Source organism: Poecilia reticulata, unplaced genomic scaffold (genome assembly GCF_904066995.2).
Source record: "Poecilia reticulata unplaced genomic scaffold, P_reticulata-male-v2 Scaffold_167, whole genome shotgun sequence".
NCBI lineage: Eukaryota > Metazoa > Chordata > Actinopteri > Cyprinodontiformes > Poeciliidae > Poecilia > Poecilia reticulata.
Genome location: NW_027675265.1, coordinates 75 through 22767, shown reverse-complemented (window position 1 = coordinate 22767; position 22693 = coordinate 75). Strand labels below are relative to the sequence as shown.

The 22693-nt window shown below is 43.4% G+C and overlaps 1 protein-coding gene and 1 long non-coding RNA gene across 6 annotated transcripts; one reads left to right on the top strand and one right to left on the bottom strand.

Moving 5' to 3' along the window:
* Positions 1-1346: 1346 nt before the first annotated feature.
* On the top strand, positions 1347-16867 carry LOC145550790 (uncharacterized). 5 transcript variants are annotated; one of them, XR_014086564.1, is made up of 6 exons: positions 1347-1477; positions 1555-2169; positions 2298-2502; positions 15891-16289; positions 16381-16581; positions 16695-16867. It is a non-coding gene; the product is annotated as an uncharacterized LOC145550790 (long non-coding RNA). The 5 variants fall into 5 exon arrangements; XR_014086565.1 differs by lacking the exon at positions 2298-2502; XR_014086567.1 differs by having other exon boundaries at positions 1555-2502; positions 15961-16289.
* On the bottom strand, positions 6099-15954 carry LOC103460899 (H-2 class II histocompatibility antigen, I-E beta chain). The gene is given in 7 exon segments (XM_081604502.1): positions 6099-6331; positions 6419-6532; positions 6675-6742; positions 7942-8128; positions 8131-8154; positions 8624-8896; positions 15885-15954. Coding segments are annotated over 7 exon segments (747 nt in total). The 5' UTR covers positions 15940-15954; the 3' UTR covers positions 6099-6305.
* Positions 16868-22693: the final 5826 nt, after the last annotated feature.

Here is a 22693-nt window from a genome sequence, read left to right as displayed (position 1 = left end):
GGAAAACTGTAGACCAGAAGTTACACAGTTTGTTACAGGACCAGAACATGTGTGTTAAATTCGCCTTAGCTATATGGCAACGAGCACAGGCTTCACTGACTGTAGAATAAATCCTTGAGAGTCTGGCTCTGCTGTAATGAATCCTATGAAGAACCTTGAACTGAATGAGTCCAAGTCGAGCGCATGATGTCGACCCGTTAGCTCTGCGTAATGCGTGATCCCAAGTCTCATCAGAGATGTGTATTCCAAGTTCTTCTGACCATTCTGCTCTGATCTCATCGAGCTTTACTGCGTTGAGTGATGAGATGCTATTATAACTTTGGAGATGAGACCTCTACAATGTGTAGGGGTTTGCAAGAGGATGTCCATTCCTCCCTTTGGAGGCAAGTTGGGAAAGCAAGGACTGATGTTACGAACAAAGTCTCGGATCTGGAGATATCGGAATAGGGAGGAATGCTGTAAACTGAATTTAGAGGAAATGGCATCAAAGGTAGCGAAAACACCATTTATATAAAGGTCACTACATTTACTTAAGCCTGCTCTCTGCCATTGGGCAAAGACAGGATCCAACATGGACGGCAGGAAGACATGGTTATCACATATGGGGCTGTAGATGGAGAAGTTTGTCATATTGAAGTGTTGTCTGAATTGTGACCATATTTTTAGGGTGGAGATTACAACTGGACAAGAAGAATGTTGCTTAGGAGAGAGAGGGAGCTTTGAGGTAACTAATGCAGGGAGTGATGATGGCCGACATACATTCAGTTCTAATTGGCACCAGTCAACATCCGGTTGTTGGAGCAAACATGCTACTTTTGTAGGTTTGCTGCCCAGTAGGTTGGGTAGAGCCAAACCCCCCACTTCCCCTTGTCTCTGAAGGAAACTCCTTCTGATTCTGGGGTGTTTATTACTCCACATGAACGAGGACAGCTGTTTATCAATAAGTCTGAAGAATGATTTGGGAGAAACACTGGAATAAATACATAAATCTGGGCCAGATGTTCATTTTAATAAATTTAACTTTGCCAGCTAGGGATGAATTTAGGACGCTCCACTTCTGGAGGCGTTTCAGATTACTGAGCAGAGGGGTGGGCTGATTTTATATTGATTCATGTCAACATGAAGAGTTTAAACAGGATGAGACGCTCTGAGCCAGAGGAGGAGGAGCAACGCTGATCAGACTCAGACATTGATCAGTCGATCAGATGTTAATCAGATGTTATTGTATTGATTCTAATATTTCTGTCTATAACTGATTGATTTTGATCCATTGATCTTAAATTGTTTCTGATCAGAATCCAGCATTGATCCTCTGTTACCTGTCAGGTGAGTCTCTGTCCTCTGTGTCTCTTCCAGGGGACAGACGGAGACACTGAGGACGTCCTGCTGCACTTCCTGCTGTCCCTCTGCAGCAGTGATGTCATCGGGCAGCAGGTGCTGCTCACCTGCAGGAAGCGGACCAATCAGAGCTCAGCAGGTAGGAACGGTCAGCAGAACCTGCTGGACCCGGTCCAGAGGACCGACCCGGTTCTGACCCGGTTCTGTCTCCATCAGAGGTGAGACGCTTCAGCCGAGGAGACAGAGACTTCCTGACCAGGAGGCTCCGCCCCCTGCAGCTCACCTGCTCTCACCTGGAGCTGCAGGGAGAATCATGATGACCCTGATGAACGAGTCACTGACCTGATCTGAGGGTCACCTGGAAGAACCTGTTCACCTGGAGAACTGAACCTGTTCACCTGCTGAACCTGTTCACCTGCTGAACCTGTTCACCTGCTGAACCTGTTCACCTGCTGAACCTGTTCACCTGCTGAACCTGTTCACCTGGATGAACCTGTTCACCTGCTGAACCTGTTCACCTGGATGAACCTGTTCACCTGAACCTGTTCACCTGCTGAACCTGTTCACCTGCTGACCCTGTTCACCTGCTGAACCTGTTCACCTGCTGAACCTGTTCACCTGCTGAACCTGTTCACCTGCTGAACCTGTTCACCTGCTGAACCTGTTCACCTGCTGAACCTGTTCACCTGGATGAACCTGTTCACCTGGATGAACCTGTTCACCTGCTGAACCTGTTCACCTGGATGAACCTGTTCACCTGCTGAACCTGTTCACCTGGATGTTTAACTGAGTCACTAAATGATCTCAGTCTGACAGGAACACCTGGACCAGGTGAGTCCAGTGGCTGAGTGTCATCAGCTCTGTCAGGCTGCAGGACTTGGACTAGGCCGTCTGAGGCGACATGTTTCTGTCTGGAGTTAATTTATTAAAACTTTATTTCCTCTGAACTGATTTTTAAGCCGTTATTTCTGCTGAAGTCGGATCAGTCAACCGTCAGTGAGGAACCTGTACAGGTGATGTCAGGTATCCTGATCTATTTGTGGAACTAAAATTGACAGATTTCTAAAATCTGAAGCGGAAAGTCTTGCTTGGATCAAAGCTTGAGCTCGACCACATTAGCAGCTCAACCGTCGTAGGATCAATAAGAACAAAGTGTCTGCTGGTGTAAGTATTATTGCTTTGCTTTCTTTGTGTTTAGTGAATGAAAAAAATAAAGTCAATAATAAAAACATCCATTATGAAAACCTTTTAGCCAAGTACAGCATAATGGCAGTACCGATACAACTTCTACACCCTGAAGCCTGTCAGTTACAGCCTTACGTTAGCTGAACAGATCAATATGCAATGTGTACCGAATCTGACATACATTAAAGATTTTATTTCACCTGAAAAGGCTTTTTACTAAACTGTAATCGTGCTAGCCACGCTAGCTTTACTAAACTGTAATCGTGTTAGCCACACTAGCTTTTACTAAACTGCAATCGTGTTAGCCACGCTAGCTTTTACTAAACTGTAATCGTGTTAGCCACGCTAGCTTTACTAAACTGTAATCATGTTAGCCACGCTAGCTTTTACTAAACTGTAATCGTGTTAGCCACGCTAGCTTTTACTAAACTGCAATCGTGTTAGCCACGCTAGCTTTTACTAAACTGTAATCGTGTTAGCCACGCTAGCTTTTACTAAACTGTAATCGTGTTAGCCACACTAGCTTTTACTAAACTGCAATCGTGTTAGCCACGCTAGCTTTTACTAAACTGTTATCGTGTTAGCCACGCTAGCTTTTACTAAACTGTAATCGTGTTAGCCACGCTAGCTTTTACTAAACTGTAATCGTGTTAGCCACGCTAGCTTTTACTAAACTGCAATCGTGTTAGCCACGCTAGCTTTACTAAACTGTAATCGTGTTAGCCACGCTAGCTTTTACTAAACTGCAATCGTGTTAGCCACGCTAGCTTTACTAAACTGCAATCGTGTTAGCCACGCTAACTTTTACTAAACTGCAATCGTGTTAGCCACGCTAGCTTTTACTAAACTGCAATCGTGTTAGCCACGCTAGCTTTTACTAAACTGTAATCGTGTTAGCCACGCTAGCTTTTACTAAACTGCAATCGTGTTAGCCACGCTAGCTTTTACTAAACTGTAAACGTGTTAGCCACGCTAGCTTTTACTAAACTGTAATCGTGTTAGCCACGCTAGCTTTTACTAGACTGTAATCGTGTTAGCCACGCGCGCTTTTACTAAGCTGTAATCGTGTTAGCCACTCTAGCTTTTACTAAACTGCAATCGTGTTAGCCACGCTAGCTTTTACTAAACTGCAATCGTGTTAGCCACGCTAACTTTTACTAAACTGCAATCGTGTTAGCCACGCTAGCTTTTACTAAACTGCAATCGTGTTAGCCACGCTAGCTTTTACTAAACTGTAATCGTGTTAGCCACGCTAGCTTTTACTAAACTGCAATCGTGTTAGCCACGCTAGCTTTTACTAAACTGTAATCGTGTTAGCCACGCTAGCTTTTACTAAACTGCAATCGTGTTAGCCACGCTAGCTTTTACTAAACTGTAATCGTGTTAGCCACGCTAGCTTTTACTAAACTGTAATCGTGTTAGCCACACTAGCTTTTACTAAACTGCAATCGTGTTAGCCACGCTAGCTTTTACTAAACTGTTATCGTGTTAGCCACGCTAGCTTTTACTAAACTGTAATCGTGTTAGCCACGCTAGCTTTTACTAAACTGTAATCGTGTTAGCCACGCTAGCTTTTACTAAACTGCAATCGTGTTAGCCACGCTAGCTTTTACTAAACTGTAATCGTGTTAGCCACGCTAGCTTTTACTAAACTGCAATCGTGTTAGCCACGCTAGCTTTACTAAACTGCAATCGTGTTAGCCACGCTAACTTTTACTAAACTGCAATCGTGTTAGCCACGCTAGCTTTTACTAAACTGCAATCGTGTAGCCACGCTAGCTTTTACTAAACTGTAATCGTGTTAGCCACGCTAGCTTTTACTAAACTGCAATCGTGTTAGCCACGCTACTTTTACTAACTGTATCGTGTTAGCCACGCTAGCTTTTACTAAACTGTAATCGTGTTAGCCACGCTAGCTTTTACTAAACTGCAATCGTGTTAGCCACGCTAGCTTTTACTAAACTGTAATCGTGTTAGCCACGCTAGCTTTTACTAAACTGCAATCGTGTTAGCCACGCTAGCTTTTACTAAACTGCAATCGTGTTAGCCACGCTAACTTTTACTAAACTGCAATCGTGTTAGCCACGCTAGCTTTTACTAAACTGCAATCGTGTTAGCCACGCTAGCTTTTACTAAACTGTAATCGTGTTAGCCACGCTAGCTTTTACTAAACTGCAATCGTGTTAGCCACGCTAGCTTTTACTAAACTGCAATCGTGTTAGCCACGCTAGCTTTTACTAAACTGTAATCGTGTTAGCCACGCTAGCTTTACTAAACTAGCTTTTCCAAGAACAACAGCCATCAGTGATCTTGTCCACAGGTATATTTATGCTGAGGGTCTGAGGATCTGCTGTTTTCCTCATCGACTGGTAGCATTTAGCTGCGACGCCACAATGTTAGAGGCATCGTGTGGCTAAAACATCTTGATGTCGTCCAGAAAGACGACATGAACTTGTTGGTTCCCTTGTCGTGGCTGATATTAGTGAAAATCTGGCAGAAATGCTAAACTAATCGACTCAGAAATACTCTGCAGAGTCAGTCGAAATGAAAGACGCCATGTTTACATAGAAGCTATTAGCTCTGCGAGGAGTTAATGTGAGACATGAAGCCACGTGGGACTTTCGAGGGTTTCTGGGCGGAGCTTGGTGAGGTCACTGACGACACCTGAACAGAATCATGGTTCATGATTCATAACCCATCAGACACTCAGAACTCAACATAAATGCGCCCCCTGGTGGCAGAAAGGATAAATGGCTCCTACACCAGAACTTCTTTACTTTGTTTGAGTACTTTCTCCACCACTGGTAACCATAGCAACAAGATGATTTTTATCACAGCTGATTAATGTGGACATAAGGCTGCAGAACAGAACCAGAGGGAACAGAACCAGGAGGGAACAGAACCAGGAGGGAACAGAACCAGGAGGGAACAGAACCAGGAGGGAACAGAACCAGGAGGGAACAGAACCGATCCTCCATGATGAGAGAAACTCTGCAGATCAAAAACCATCATGATCAGAATCCCAGGTGATCCAGGTGAGTCGGTCCGTCTCACCTGGATCCATTGGTTCTGACTCAGCCCATCAGAACCCTTTAATCAAACCGGGTCGGGTCTCTGAAAACAGAACCGGGTCATCAGTTCCTGCTGCAGCTGCAGAGTTCAGCCAGCAGGGGGCAGCATCAGAACCTGGTTCTGTCTGAACTCTGGTTCTTCAGACCGGGTTCTGATCCACTGGATCCTCCTCAGCCACCAGAACCAGTTTGAGTCGCTCACAGCGCCACCATCAGGGTGAAAGTGTTACTGCAGGTTTGGCTGCTGTTTTCACAGTAACTTTATGTTTTTGGCGTCTGGAAAATGAGCCATTTCAGGAACTTCCTGTTTAGGTCACAATACGTTAGCGATGCACCGTTGCCTAGCAACCGGGCTTAGCTGCTCACAATACGTTAGCGATGCACCGTTGCCTAGCAACCGGCTTAGCTGCTCACAATACGTTAGCGATGCACCGTTGCCTAGCAACCGGGCTTAGCTGCTGTAACCGGTTCTGGTTCTGATCCAGTTCATGACGACATTAGAGGTTCTGATGGTTTATTGATTTTATTTCCAAACATCAAAGAATAAAATCTGATTATTGATGAAGATGATTAGAGGAAGAGAAGCAGCCGGGCCACCAGAACCAGAACCGGGCCACATGGAGAACTGGATCCTCCTCTGAGACGTTCTGGTTCTGGGTCAGATGGTCCAGTTCAGCAGGAAGCAGGAGGAACCAGAACCTCCATCCGGGCTCAGCTGGTCGGAACCAGAATGCGACCTGGAAGAGAAACAATGGACCGGGTCAGAACCTGGTACTGGGAGTAGAACTGGGTCAGACTGGTTCTGTCCAGGTTCTGGTTCTGACCTCTGGCCTTCCTCTTGTAGTAGATGAATCCAGCCAGAGACAGGATCAGACCCAGGATCAGTCCTGAAGCTCCGATGGCCAGTTTGTTCCTGTCTGAGTCCGGCATGGACGGTTCTGAGGGACAGAGAGGACAGGGGACAGGTTAGGACAGGAGGGGGGACAGAGAGGACAGGGGACAGGTTAGGACAGGGGGGGGCAGAGGGACGGAGAAGACAGAGACATGTCCTCCAGGTGTCTCCATCGTCCTCCTTCTTACCCCAGTCGGTGACCAGAGGCTCCTTCAGGCTGGCGTGTTCCACCCTGCAGGAGATCCGCTCTCCAGACCTGCAGAGACAGGAGCAGAACCGGGTCAGAACCAGCAGAACCGGGTCATCAAACCCCACTGGTCCTACTGGTTCTGGTCGTTTAGGTTGTAATGGTTCTGTTTCTACTCGTTGTGGTCCCAGTGGTTCTGGTTCTAATGGTTCTACTGGTCCTGATTCTGGTTCTGACCCACCTGGGCGTGTACTCCAGCGTAGAGTGGACCTGGTAGTACCAGTGGTTCTGGTCCTACTGGTGGTAGTGGTTCTACTGGTTCTACTGGTCCTGGTTCTGGTCCTGACCCACCTGGGTGTGTACTCCAGCGTAGAGTGGACCTGGTAGTACCAGTGGTTCTGGTTCTAATGGTTCTAATGGTTCTAATGGTTCTAATGGTTCTGGTTCTGACCCACCTGGTCGTGTTCTCCAGCGTAGAGTGGACCTGTAGTACCAGTGGTTCTGGTTCTAATGGTTCTAATGGTTCTAATGGTTCTACTGGTTCTGGTTCTGACCACCTGGGCGTGTACTCCAGCGTAGGGTGGGCCTGGTTGTTCCAGTGGTTCTGGTTCTAATGGTCCTACTGGTCCCAGTGGTTCTAATGGTTCTACTGGTTCTGGTTCTGACCCACCTGGGCGTGTACTCCAGCGTAGAGTGGACCTGGTAGTACCAGTGGTTCTGGTTCTAATGGTTCTAATGGTTCTACTGGTTCTGGTTCTGACCCACCTGGGCGTGTACTCCAGCGTAGAGTGGACCTGGTAGTACCAGTGGTTCTGGTCCTACTGGTTCTACTGGTCCCAGTGGTTCTAATGGTTCTACTGGTCCTGGTTCTGGTCCTACTGGTCCCAGTGGTTCTAATGGTTCTAATGGTCCTGGTTCTGGTTCTGACCCACCTGGGCGTGTACTCCAGCGTAGAGTGGACCTGGTAGTACCAGTGGTTCTGGTTCTAATGGTTCTAATGGTTCTAATGGTTCTACTGGTTCTGGTTCTGACCCACCTGGGCGTGTACTCCAGCGTAGAGTGGACCTGGTAGTACCAGTGGTTCTGGTTCTAATGGTTCTACTGGTCCTGGTTCTGGTTCTGACCCACCTGGGCGTGTACTCCAGCGTAGAGTGGACCTGGTAGTACCAGTGGTTCTGGTTCTAATGGTTCTACTGGTCCTGGTTCTGGTTCTACTGGTCCCAGTGGTTCTAATGGTTCTAATGGTCCTGGTTCTGGTTCTGACCCACCTGGGCGTGTACTCCAGCGTAGAGTGGACCTGGTAGTACCAGTCTCCGTCCTCCATCTCGTCAGTGGTGGTGACGTCTGATGTCACTTCCTGTCCGTCTCTCAGCCACCGGACCTTGATGGTTTTAGGGTAGAAATCATAAACTCTGCAGACCAGCATGGAGGGGTGGTGGCCAGCAGGGGCGTCGAGGAGAACAGGCTGACTGTGGGGGCGACTGGGAGATCAATGACGGGTTATTGGTTTGTTATTGAGGTCAGACTGGGATCAATATATCAATATTATCAGTTTCTCTATTGATGATGAAACCAGTTTGACTGCAGCTGCTGGGGGAAATAGATACATTTACTGGTTATTGATCCAAACTGATCAGGTTTATATTATTATAGATAAATCACAGATAATCAATAATAGATCTGATGTAACTTCAGTTTATAGTGAAAATAAAGTTTATATTTATAAATTATTTTTTCTGATTGTTTCCTGATTTAATTGATTATTGAAAGTTTCTGTTATTAATATTGATGACCAATTTATTAATGTTTAATATTAAAGTCCAGCAGTAAATAATTAATCAATAACCTGATCAGTGATCAGATCAATAATCAGATCAATATTGGTTAATGCTGATCAATAATAAATCCAGTTTAATGATCATCAGTCAGGAATCGATCGAATCAGCTCACCTGATTTATCCAGAGCCGCCTGGTAGTCGTTACCGATGTTGTTCAGGCAGTAGGCCTCCCTCTGAGCTTTCATTGCTCCAATAATTGACGGGTCGCTGTTGAAGTACTCGGCCTGCTTCACTCCATACTCTGTGTATCCAACAAATCTGCCCAGGCTGCTGGTGAACCTGATGATCTCCAGCTTGTTGTAATAGATGGACCTGATGAACTGAATGTCCTTCAGCTCAGTGGAGTTAAAGACACAACGATCCACTCCATAACTCAGAAATCCACCTGGAACCAGATCAGAACCTCAGTGTTGATCAATCAGAACATTATTGATTATCAGATCATTGATGCTTCATGATCTGAACAGGGTGATGCAGAAACACATTTATTAACATATTGATCAGCTTCCTGATTGGTGCCACTGGACAGGAAGTGATGCAACATAAACTGATCAGAGTTATTGATTATTATATAACAGTATTGATTATTATACTGATCAGAATATTTATCCTTATTTTAATTATGTTATTGATCAGATAATCAACTGAATAATTTATATAAATCAATTTATTAACAGCTGATCAGTTTTAGGTAGGGAGAGTTCCCATTGATTAGTTATCAATATATCAATAACTGATCATAAAATGTGTTGATCAGTTTGTAGTCTGAAGTATCAGTTACTGTATTAATCAGTGACCAATAATTAGAATATTGATTATATTGGCTGTATTTAAACTCTATTGCCAAACAGTTAATCAATTTAAAAAGTGATTATTGATCCAGATATTATTGCTTCCTGATCCTCTCTGCTGGTTAAAGTATTGATCAGATCATTGATCCTTATTGTTCTAGAGTTTAAACTATTGTCAGGTTCAAACACTAGACATTTCTTACACACTGCAAAAACAGAGACAAAGAGTCAGTAAATAGTTTTCACTCGCGAGGAGAGTGCTTCAGAGAATGCTTCAGTTACAATCTCCGACCAACACTCTGAAGTTTCTCTGCTCGCCTCGCTCTTTTATTAGATCAGGAATGCCCTAATTACATGGAGCTAAGGGGGGGGGAAGTATACTCTGTTTGACACAGCAACTCTTATCCATATAAGATAACTGAACAGCACATTCTCCTCGAGGTCGTTGGAGTGTGTTCCTGTACTGCCGCTTATCTTCTGCAACACAGGAAGTGAACAAACAACAGACAGAACAACTTCTAAAGTGGCATAACACTATAAGCTTCATATAAGAAAGATTAAATAATAATTCTAACATTTCCCTCCTGTTTATGCCATTTTTAGCCAGATCTAGTCCTTACTCAATAACTTCTTTCGATTTTCTATTGGTAATTCATTAAGTGGTTCAAAACAGGTACACTCAGAGGGAAAAAGACACATTTCACACATTACATCATCAACATCTTATTTACAAGTTTGACATAGGAACATTTGGGTCAGGATACAAGTCTGGAAAGTCGAGAGACATTTCATCTTCTCCATCACTGGACTCAGCACCTGTTTCATCACTTATATTTTTATTGTCATCAGGAGGAAGGAGAGAATACACTTGTTCCTGCATCGGAGCGACGGCAGTGGTGATGAGCTTTTGAATTAAAGCTCTGATACAGGGAATACAACGACATCCACACAAGGCCAGTATTGCTGCAAACACAGCTATGGAAATTAAGACAGAGACTATTAGTTGTTAATATTGGCCAAATACATTACCCAAACCGTCCCATATTTCTGTATCAGCTCCAGAGTGGTCTTTCATTTTGCTGTTTAGCGCCCTCAACCCATCCAAGGCCTTTGTGAGGCTGCCATCTGCAGCGGGGTTGTTGGGACAAGGGCGGAGCACTGCTCCCCAAAAGGGCGCAGACCCCACCCCTCTCAGCCAACAAACATGTCACAGCAATGCGTTTTGGAAAGCCATCAGGGAGGTAGCTGACAGTTGCTCGCGGACGGCTGAGAAACCTTGCTCTGTTTTGTTACCTAACCTCTGGACATTGTAGTGGATGTAGTTTTATTCTATCAACATTTTTATTTATAGTACACCACCAGCAGATAGATGATTCAAAACCTGCATATATCTGATTTACCAGCTTATTTTCATCAGGTACACCACGTGGGACCCCAATACTGTCTATATAGGTGGGATCATCGTCATCTTTCAGAGAGCGTTTCTGACGCTGCTGCCACACTGATGGAAGCACATTACCTAGTGAGGCAAGTAGTTGTGGTACTGTCATAGGTATATTGAAACAGGTAACATCAGAGTCACTACAGTGCACGAACCAGTAGTATTTAATGGCAGTTTATCAAACAACCTGTTATCTCCACACCACCCCCAGATGTCACTACGGATAATGGTTGGAAGTACCGAGTAACATTTACTATAGTCGAACAATTTCCTGAACTCACATTCATTTGGAGCGTTGCTGGAACCACTCTCAAAAGTGGTCGTGGACCCATACATATCACACAGTCCCTTGTGGAACTTTTGCAGCCTGTTCTATCATTAGAAGCCAGTTGTTGCTTCGGCTGGTAACTCCTGTGGTTATTCTAATTAGCTCATCTATATCATCATCATCATCTGCATTGAATATAGTCATTTCAGAACTTGCGAGTTTGGTTGAGTGTGGGTCCGCCACCATTATGCCTGGGGAGACGTATTTGACTCTGTGATGTTCTGGCACAGGGAAATCATTTTATAGGGGTCTTTTCCACTTTCTCAATCCACAAAGAGAAATAGAAACAAGGAACATCACTTTGAAAGGGATCGGATTGTTTGTGGTGTTTATGATTATTTTTATTTCTTTATTGATTTTTTCCCAGATGTATAACCTTAGCCCAGTACTGTGCTTTGGTATTTATCTTTGGATTTGGCCTCCAGCTATCCCTGTGTAGGCGAAACATTTTCCCATCTCTTTGATCATAACCTGCCAGGCATTGCCTGGGTAGCCCCAATATTGATCTTATTCAGGTCCAGAGAAATCACAGTTGCCAATCTAGATGCATTAACACACAGGTAGATTTCATCTACAACCTCTTCACCTGACCCTTTACAGGGATTTTCCATGTCCCTAACCTTGGACACCACGTACAACTCTTCCCAGGTGGCATCCATACTTCTCGGTGTTATGTGTCTTCTCTTACTTTTGTTTCATACCAAAATAATAGGAGAGCTGCAATAATTATGACCGTAGCTCCTACACCCAAGGATCACCTTTTTTCTTTCAGTCATCATGTTTTATGTTTTGATTCCCTTCCTAAGAACCCCTCGGCAGAGTTGTGGACTATCTTCACCGGTTTGAGACAACTGTATACTAGAATACAGTTCCCTTTGTACCACGGGCTTCCTCTGGGGTCTAACTGAAGGTAGGCAAAACTTTATTACTAAGAGAGTTATTTTAGTCTTCTTTTGTATTATCAGTTTACAATGTGCTAAGTGGATCCATGTGTTTCTTTCTGCTATCTTAACTGCAGTTCCTGTGGTCAACAGGACCTGATAGGGACCTTCCCACTTTGGTGATTTTCTCATATAGTTTTTTCATATAGTCTGCTAAGTTAGGTTCATCCTCTGCTTCCCATTCATTCTTGAATAATGGGAGTCTGTACGGTCTCCCAAACAGTGTTTCATAAGGTGTTAGTCCTGATGTACTAGTGATGTTTATATACATTTTAACTAGGTCCAAACACCGTGTCCAGGGCCTTCCTGTTTCTTCCATACACTTCTTTAATCTATTTTTTATAGTACCATTCATTCTTTCTACCAGTCCTGCACTTTGTGGGTGGTAGCTGCAGTGGTTTTTTAAGTTTATGTGGAAGGCAGTTCCTATGTTTTTTACCACTTGGTTCACAAAGTGTGTACCATTATCACTATAGATTTTTTCTGGTATTCCATATCTGGGTATTATGTCTTTACATAAGGCTTTTGCCACTGTTAGGGCATCCGGTGTTTTAGTTGGGAACAGTTCTATCCATTTTGAAAATGAATCTATGATCACTAGACAGTACTTTTTCCTTCACTTTGATTTAGTTCTATAAAGTCCATGTGTATACTCTGGAAAGGATAGTTAGGTGTTGGAAACCTCCCTTGCTTTGGACGTAGATTACCTTGAGCATTGTGCTTAGCACATATGAGGCAAGCTCTACAAAAATTTTTTTGAATATAGATTAAAATTAAAACCATAGGTTGTATAATGCTGTTTTACTAATCCTACCATCCCTCCTGTTGAGACATGTGTCTTCCCATGGCTCAATATTGCTGCCCATTTATATAGATTTTTGGTAGGATTGGTTTTCCTTCTGGTCAGATGTATAAGTCATTTTTTACAGTTGCTCCATTTTTTATCCAGGTTTTTTGTTCCTGTTTGCTTGCTTGTTTTTGCATCGACATCATAACTGGATTACTTCAACCTAAAGACCAGGAGATTTTCTCACTTTTATTTTTACCTCACTTTTCTTCACCTCCAAGTTGAACTAGGGCAAAATGCCCCGTTCGACCCCAGGACATTAGCAGTATTCTACAACGACTTCAGTTTTTAGGAACAAAGATTCAACGGCTGGAGGTGAACTTTGAGATCAACGCTACCCGTGGATATGAAACAACTCTTCCTCAAATCAGCGGAGAGGTCGTACACCCCGCACCAAACAGCTCATCCTGGATCGCTCAGGGAGCCAAGCCAAACAAAAGTCTCACACTGCAGATCCCATGAGACGACTAACGGGGAGAACCCCTCACCTAGATGAATCAGTGTGGCCAGCTCTGAGCAGAACGCACCTTCAACCTCAACACCTGCTTCGCCAAAGATAACAAACAAGTAGCTGGAACCAAACGACTACACCGAGCCCACTCCCAGGACAAAGCGACCAGCCCGAGCCTCAAACATTCTGACTCCGTGGGAATCCCACTGAAAACAGATTTTCTGCACTTCAGCACGAGCCCCGAGTGAAATCCACCTTCAAACATCAGCAATGAGGCTAAACCCACGCATCCACCGCACAAAGCTCCGCAAAGTGCTCTCTATAACCACTGATCAGCCAAACATGGAGACTTTAGTTGTGCCTGTTGGAGCCAATGATCTGGAAAAGCAAAATCCGAGATTCTGAAAAGGACTTTAATATTCTTCTGGACACTATGGTAAATTAAAATGAAGTTATTTCTCAGTGGTCCAATTCCATCACCTCAATGGGGAGACGAAAAACATTCCAGGCTGGGCATGATAAACAATGGCAAATGGCCTGAGCAGAGATCAGGTAACTGAGCTCTGCCAACTCAGTGACCTTCATCGATAACCTCTGGATCTACTGGCAGCCCTTTCACCTCTTTGGAAGAGGCGGACGCAATCTTAAACATGGAATAAGGCTGCTCACTGCAAACATTTTTCATTTTATCAACAGAACAACAATGTGACCATCGCTTCAGAAGAACAGGCTCAAGGACGTCTGATTAGGATGGAGCCTCCGCATATCAAAAACAACTATTCCAATACAAACTGAAAAACATCGGCTGTGAACAGAATGACTGGTTCCCTCCGCCTTATTTTTCTGCTCCTCCGTTTCCTGTCCTCTCTTATCTTTAGCCTTTCTTTCTCCTCTTCTCTTCTCTCAGCTATTTGGAGCCAGACTTTTGTTTGTTCATAACCCTCTTTGCCATTTGTTTTCTTTTCCATTACATTTTGTTCTAATTTTTTGCTGTAGTTCTTTTATGCTTGTGGTACTTAACCTGCCATTAAAATCGTACTGTTTTACCCAGTAACAAAGCTGGTTTGCTGCATCCTCATTTATTTTTTCAACTCTTTTCCAGTCTTTACTGGACAGGTCTTCTAAGACCTTCTGTTTATATTTGCTTCCCCGGTACCCATTTTGAACTAAATTTAGTCCAGTGTGGTCTCAACACCTGCTGTGTTCTAAACACTGGAAATTTCAACAGGATGGTGATAAATAGATTGTGGTAAACTCACTTCAACTCAGAGAGCGGAGTTTTCTTGTCTACAAACATCCACAAATCTCACCATTTGTTTCCCGTTGTTTTGGTATAAAACTGTTTATCTAGTGATAATCAGTTTTCATTCACTCACACACTTTCACACTTTTAAGTAGGACGCTCCTGTCCTTCGCGGAATTTAACTACCTAGTAGAGGACTCCCGTCGTCCTTTAGCAGGGGACGCCGCCGTCCCACACAGACTTTAACTAACTCAGAGAATTTAACTAACCTTTTTTCTTTTTTTTTTTTTTCTTCAACGTTCTAATGATGTAATGTTTATTATTATTATTTTATTTATTTCTCTCCCTCTCACTGACCACCTCTGTCCCTATTCTAATAATGCAAAGCACCCTGAAATGCCCCGCGCCGAAACGTACCACACAAACAAAACTTGACTGATTGATTGATCGATAGAGTTAGGGGAGTCTGCCCTCCCGCGGACTTTAACTGCTTTTATTTTACCTGATAGTGCCTAGGATTCTCAGGGTTTTAATTTCTTACCAGAGGACGCCGCCGTCCCACACAGATTTTAACTTATAGTTAGAGGAGTCTGCCCTCCCGCGGACTTTAACTGGTTTTTAAACTGAAACTACTCACTGTGTCTCCAGTCTCTGAGGAAAACCGTCAACCGTCGGACTCCAGCTCGTGAGGAAAAAACCAGTCCCGGAAAGGGTCTTAATGCTGTGCACAGGTTTCCTGGTTTTTTTACTCACCCGCTGGAATCGTCTGGTGTATCGGTATCCGGCTCGAAGGACCAATTAAATGTCAGGTTCAAACACTAGACATTTCTTACACACTGCAAAAAACAGAGACAAAGAGTCAGTAAATAGTTTTTTTTACTCGCGAGGAGAGTGCCTCAGAGAATGCTTCAGTTACAATCTCCGACCAACACTCTGAAGTTTCTCTGCTCGCCTCGCTCTTTATTAGATCAGGAATGCCCTAATTACATGGAGCTAAGGGGGGGGGGAAGTATACTCTGTTTGACACAGCAACTCTTATCCATATAAGATAACTGAACAGCACATTCTCCTCGAGGTCGTTGGAGTGTGTTCCTGTACTGCCGCTTATCTTCTGCAACACAGGAAGTGAACAAACAACAGACAGAACAAACTTCTAAAAGTGGCATAACACTATAAGCTTCATATAAGAAAGATTAAATAATAATTCTAACAACTATATTGACCCACATATTTATAATAACTAACAGTGATTATCGGTTATTGATCATTAACTAACAGTGATTATGGTTATTGATCATTAACTAACAGTGATTATTGGTTATTGATCATACCTGCAGAGTGGACGGTGATGATGACCAGCAGCCAGCCGAGCGCTGATGGACCCATGTCTCTCTCTCTCTCTCCCAGTCACAGCAACTAACTGGTTCTGATGGGACCGGCTGTAAAAACCAGAACACAGTCACATGACCCAGCATCACTGGTTACCGGGTAGAACAGGCTGGAGACCAGAGACAGGAACTGGTTCTGGTTCTGGTCTTTCTGTCTGCAGGAACTTTAGATTCTGGTTCTGTCCCGGTACCAGGTCTCTGCTGGTCCAATGGACCGGTTCTGGTTCCACAGAGAAAAACTAAATGAAAACTATAGAAGAACTGGATCTCCTGACAGAACAACCCGACTGATCAGAACCAGATCAGAACCAGATCAGAACCGGACCAGAACCGGATCAGAACCAGCAGGTCAGACAGAATTTAATACATTTAAAAGAACAAAGTTTACAGATAAAGATCCACCAGCTGGTTCTGATCCGGTTCTACTGGTTTCCTCCAGAACCAGTCCTGGCCTCCAGCAGCCCCAGCCTTCCTCTGCCTAGCTCCTGGTGACGTCACAGCCCTCCTGCCCTCTGATTGGCTGCTGCCAGCCTTTGGTTCCAGCAGCAGCTTCAGTTTCTCTCAGAGTCTCTGAGAGCCTGAATGATGAAGATGAAGCTGCTCCTCTTCCTCAGCGGGGTCCTCTGGGTCTCTGCTGACGGTGAGTTTCTCTGGTTCTGACCGGGTTCTGATGGACCCGCTGGTTCTGACCGGGTTCTGATGGACCTGCTGGTTCTGCTGCAGGTTCTTCATCAGTTTCTCTCTCTGTTCTAGTTCTACATGAGGATATTGCTATCACTGGATGTTCAGACTCTGATGGAGAAAGATGTTCGCTCTGGATGGAGAGGAGGTCTGGTACGCCGACTTCAAGAAGGGAAAAGGAATCGAACCTCAGCCTCCTTTCGTTGATCATACCAGCTACGTGGAAGGAACTTATGAAGCAGCTGTGGCTAGTCAACAGATCTGCAGAGCAACCTGGGTATCAGGCGCAGCGCCATGAAGGACATCCCTCTGGAACGAGGTAAACACAATAACTATTTAAACTGATTGATTTTCTCCTCTGATCATTTTGATCATAAACTAATAATTATTATAATAATATTTAAATTAATCTTGTTTATAACCTGATTATTAAATCTGTTCCAGTTTATATTATTATGACTCTATTAACTGTTTATTAACCATTAATAACACGCAGAGCTTTATGAATACATGAAACAGATTTTACTCTCTGGGTTGATTCTATATGTTAAACATTTAATGTGGATAATTTAATATTTATGGCTCTTATCTGATTATATAATAATTATTATAATTAAAACTTTTTATTAACTTTATTCCATCATAAGTTAAATAATTACTAACTTTAAAATGAATCAGAAACAAAAGAAACTGAATAAATAACTAAAATATTCTCACAGATTCAATAATTAGAAATAAATCAGGAATTGATCATTTCATCAATAATCAATAATCAATAACTGTTCTGCTCCAGTAAAGATGATGATGGTTACTGGGAACATCCATAATAGGACCAAACCCAGCAGGTCAACATGAGAGCTGGAGGTCCGGTTCTGGTTCTGGTTCTGGTCCATCAGTTCCTCTCTAACAGACCTGCTTAGCCCGCCCCCGGCCAATCAGAGGGCAGCACTGTGTTACCAGCCAATAGGGAGAGAGATCAGGTTAAACAGCAGAACCAGATTTAATCCAGATTAAAACGACACAGTGAGAAACCAGAGATCAATATCTGATGATCAACTATTTATGACTTTAACCCTGGAGTCAGGCTGAGAGGTTAAAGGTCAGGGTCAAACTGCCAACACTGAAGACCTTTGCTAACGTAACGATGACCTTTAGTTTCAGTCTGTGGCTCTGAAACCTTAAATATTAATAATTTACAGTAAGAACTAGACGTCTTTAAATGTGAACTTTGACCTTTGACTGTCAGTAAGTTCAGACCTAAACCTGCTGCAGCGTAGAAAGAACTGATGATGCAAACACTGAGGTTAGAGTTCAGCCTGTTTTATCCTGGGATTTTCATCTGGAGGCCAAACTTCACTACATTCTGTCATCATCACAAAGTCAGTCAGCTGTGAGGCTGAAGCACACGAGCCTTTAACTAGGCCGAGTCTGCAGGGAAAGGGTTAACGATGCTTTGGTTTCAGCTCAGAGAAACTTTCTGCAGATGTTCAGTCAATGCTGCACATCAGGCTGGTTTCACCTCTGATGTTTCCTTCTGAGGATGGAGAGAAAACAGCTTCAGGTTGATGATGTGAAAACATTCTGCAGGTCACATAGGCACCTAACATCTCTGCTGCTAGCTAACATCTGTACTGCTAGCTAACATCTGTACCTTCTAACTAACATCTCTGCCTGTTAACTAATATATCTACCTGCTAGCTAAATCTCTATCTGATAGGCATCATTTCTGCCTGCTAGCTAAAATCTCTATCTGATAGGCACCATTTCTGCTGCTAGCTATCATCTCTCCTGCTAGTCAATATCTCTGCCTGCTAATAATATCTCTACCTGCTAGCTAACATCTCTACCTGCTAGTAAACATCTTGCCTGCTAGCTAACATCTCTACCTGCTAGTAAACATCTCTGCCTGCTAGCTAACATCTCTGCTGCTAGCTAACATCTCTACCTGCTAGCTACATCTGTACCTTCTAGCTAACATCTCTGCCTGCTAGCTAACATCTGTACCTTCTAGCTAACATCTCTACTGCTAGCTAACATGTCTACCTGCTAGCTAACATCTGTACCTTCTAGCTAACATCTCTTTTAATTTTACTAGAAAACAAATGAAACCCAGTAATTTTGCTCTCCTTCAGAAATTGCTGTAACAATGAAAGTTGTACCATTGTAGGGATCCTGAAGGTGGCGCTGTGGGGCAGTTCTGAGTGTTTCTGGATGGTAATGCAGCTCATTATTTATGTCATTCTTAGTGATTCTGGCCACATGTTTTTATCAAGACTCAGATTAGCTCTAGATTTAACCCACTTGGACTGACGGGTATTTATTTACCATCACATCCAAAACACTGGGCTTCATGTGCAATGAGTCCACTGAGTGTTTGAGTTTAAGAGCACATGGTTTATTATTTACATTAAATTCTGACGACTTGAGACTCGACTAACAGAAACTTGGTTCCACGTCAGAAACAGAAGTAATGGAAACAAACGATACTGAAATGTCAGATTGTTTAATATGGAATCTGAAACACATGAAGTACAATCTGTCGGTAATAACCTGTTTATAACATCTTTATACGTCAGTTTACTGATAGGTTATTTTCCTAGAACTACATAAAGGAACCACAGACAACGTATATGAATTTTAAAGCTTTTGCAAAAGGAGAACCTCTGTGAACAGCTCCTCCGAGCCATTCAGAGCGTTGAAGATTTGGGTTCAGCTTGTCTTTATCAAACTTCAAGAGGAGGATAGACAAGATAGACAGCAGAGGAAACACAGCAGAGGTCGTAAAACATTTTACCTAACAACCAGCAACCCAGTTCCAGATGTGACATCTGATCTGAGCCCGGTTCAAATCTCAGTCAAACTGTTTCACATGAAGATGAACAGGCAGCTGTGACCCCAGGTCAGTTACACTAAAGAAGAGAAACTTTAAACTGACTGACATTAGACTGAATATGGAACTAAATCTTTCTGGTTAAGCCGTTTTAGTTCTGGAATCGTCACATGTCCAATATTTTACTGCTAACTTTGTTTAAAAGTTAACTAGTCTAGTCACAATGATTTAATACATCTAGAGTTATAGATCTAGAGTTATAGATCTAGAATCAATGCACAGCTTCAGTTATTACAACTGAAACCAGCGATCAGCCCGAAACCTGGGAGTAGTGATGACCTCTGACCTTTGACCTGAACCTTCAGAGCCACATTAAGACAGTCACAAGTCGGCCTTCTATCACCTGAAGAACATCTCCAGGATTGGAGGACTGATGTCTCAGATCTAGAGAAACTCATCTGTGTTTATCTTTAGCCGCATTGATTCCTGCAGCAGCTTCTTCACAGGTCTGACTAACAATCAATCCTCAGCTGCAGCCGATCCAGGAGCTGCTGCTGCTGTTCTGACTAAAACCAGGAAGATGGAGACCTAACTCCAGGTTTAAGTCCCTACACTGGCTCCCTGTAGCTCAGGACTTTAAAATCCTGATGTTAGTTTATAATCACTGAACGGTTTAGCACCACAAACATTAAGATCTGTTGTTGCTGTACAACATCTGGACCGTCATCCGTGTTGGTTATTCTAATTCCCGCATGTTGGGTTTTACTGGATTATCCTTGGAATCGGGATGTTCTGATGGAATCGGTTCGTGTTGCTCTCCTGCTTGGACCACGAACCGATCGAACTGTTGGACTTTATCACTCTGAGGTCACAGAGGTTGGAGAATCGGCCGACTTCTGAATCTTTTTGTCTAAACCGGACTTAAGATCACAGCTCTACTCATCCTCTAGACCAACGCTCTGACTCTGGTCGCTATGGTAACGTTTACATTCCTTTCAAATAAGTACAGATGCGACACAAAAACATTTTACTTTAGTGAACTTTAACTCACGATAATGACTACGGAGCCTGAGTTGTTTCTCTGCAACCAGACGGTCCATCAGGGAGTGATGGGGACAATAACACTGAAGTGTTGCTGATATCACAGCTGCTTGGTCTCTACGTGGTGAAGCAGCTTGAGTTCATTGCCTCATTAGCAGCCGGTCGCCAATGTACGCAGAGCGGCTTGTAATGTGGGATCACTACCGGTCCAGGATAATCCATCCTCCTGTCTCTTCTCTGGGCCTTTCCCCTTCGCAGAGAACTTTCCACAGAACCTGATCTGTTTCTGACTCCTTTTGCTTGTGGTCAGCAGCAACCCTAACCGTGCATAGCAACAGACAACAATGCCACTTCATGTTTTAGGATTTACACCAAAACATTCATGATTTTGCACCAGATAGAAATTCAGTCTGTTTGTACGTTTTAGACTTAATGTTTTATTATATTGCTGTGGTAGATTAGCTTTACTTTACTGATATTTAGACATTAACTGTAGCCACAAACGCAATTTAATAAAAACTAAACAAAAGTCTATTGCTGTCTTACCTTTACGTATCATGAATCCATGCGCCGCTATCCTAATAGGATATCCGTTCATCCAAGCCAAGTTTATCCTCCATGTCTTTTCTACTCGTCTGAGAATCAAACTGTCTGAAGTAAACTTCAGCTCCGGTGTTTGTCTAACTTTAGTTATCATCTCCTGCTTCAGTTGAACTTTAGAAACTATTCAGTGTAGAATGTTCTTTCATGTTGAAGAGAGGAGAAAACAAATATATCGCTGTACTTACTGTGTGGCTAGCTCCATGGCTAGCTCCATGGCTAGCTCGCTGTGTTACTCTGCAGTTTTGCAGTCACTATTGGATCATGAGCGCCCCAGCGGTGAGACAGGAGAACTGCCTGCTCACCTCGAGTCTGTTCTCTGCTGTTTCTCCTCCGCACACAAAACACGATACACACACAGTTAGTGACAAAACACTGTACATTAGGTTAAAGTCCGTCCATTCGTTTAGCACTACATTACCTGATGCATCTGTTCGTTTTGTAGTTCACGTAGATGAACAAGTTATTTCTGTGCTTCTGTGACTCGGTGGCATAAAATCCATCCAGGACAGCATCCAGCATCATCCTTCTTTAGTCCCGTGTGTATGAACCTGTGTGCGTTTTATTACGTCAATATAAATCTTCTGCCCGATATTTGGGTTTCTGTCAGTTATTAACCCAGGATGTGAAATTAGCCTCGTGTTTCTCTGGCTACCGATAATAAGAGCTATTACTGTAATAACTCAGGTTCTTGATATCCTTTGCCAGATTACATCACCACTGTAGTAGCATATGAGGAATTTATCGTTATTCATATTTCTGACGTTTCTGTCATTTGTATGTTTATTGCATTTTACCGATAATCCATGTGTGGCGTTATGGTGCCCTCTGTTGGAGCTCTGTGTTACTGCAGGCCATTTTCATCCTGAATAGCTGCTTTACATAAAATACATAATACATAAAAGAAAATATTTATTTCTTGCGCGGCCCGGTACCAATTGGTCCACGGACTGGTACCGGTCCATGGACCAATTGGTACCGGGGGTTGGGGACCACTGGGTTGAGGATTTTACAAAGACCCAGGTTGATAGCGGCTCACCGCAGCTGCTAGTGTCCATCTCTAGGTAACCATGACAACAGCGTCGGTCCGTAGCTTCAGGGGTCCTTTAGCTCCTGCCACGAGATTTTAGCTGACCTTAATATTTCCTGTTTTATTTTGGTCATTATTCTTAGTCTTTATGTGTGAAAGGCGAGTCTATCGGACATTTATAGAAATACGGAACAAATCGCTTTCAGGACGCAACATTGAACTGCCAAAATATGGAACGACTGTATTTTATGGGACAGCTGGAACCCCATCTCTGCCTGCTACGTTGCTAAAGCTACATAGTTCCTAGAAGAGGTGAACAGAAGACATCTTGTATTGTTTCTAGGAGTTTGCACCTTAGAAAATGTGCCACTAACGGGATGGAATCCATCTTGGAGAAGTTGCTGGTTTTGGTTCAGTGGAACGACCAAACTAATCTGGATGATTGGAACTGAGATAAATCGGAGAGACTTTAGGGAAGATTGAAGTTTATAATCTTCCCGACTCAGACATTCTGTTTCTGAACTGGCTTCCCCCGTGTGGCCTTGGAAGGGCTGCATCTCTCTAATTCCT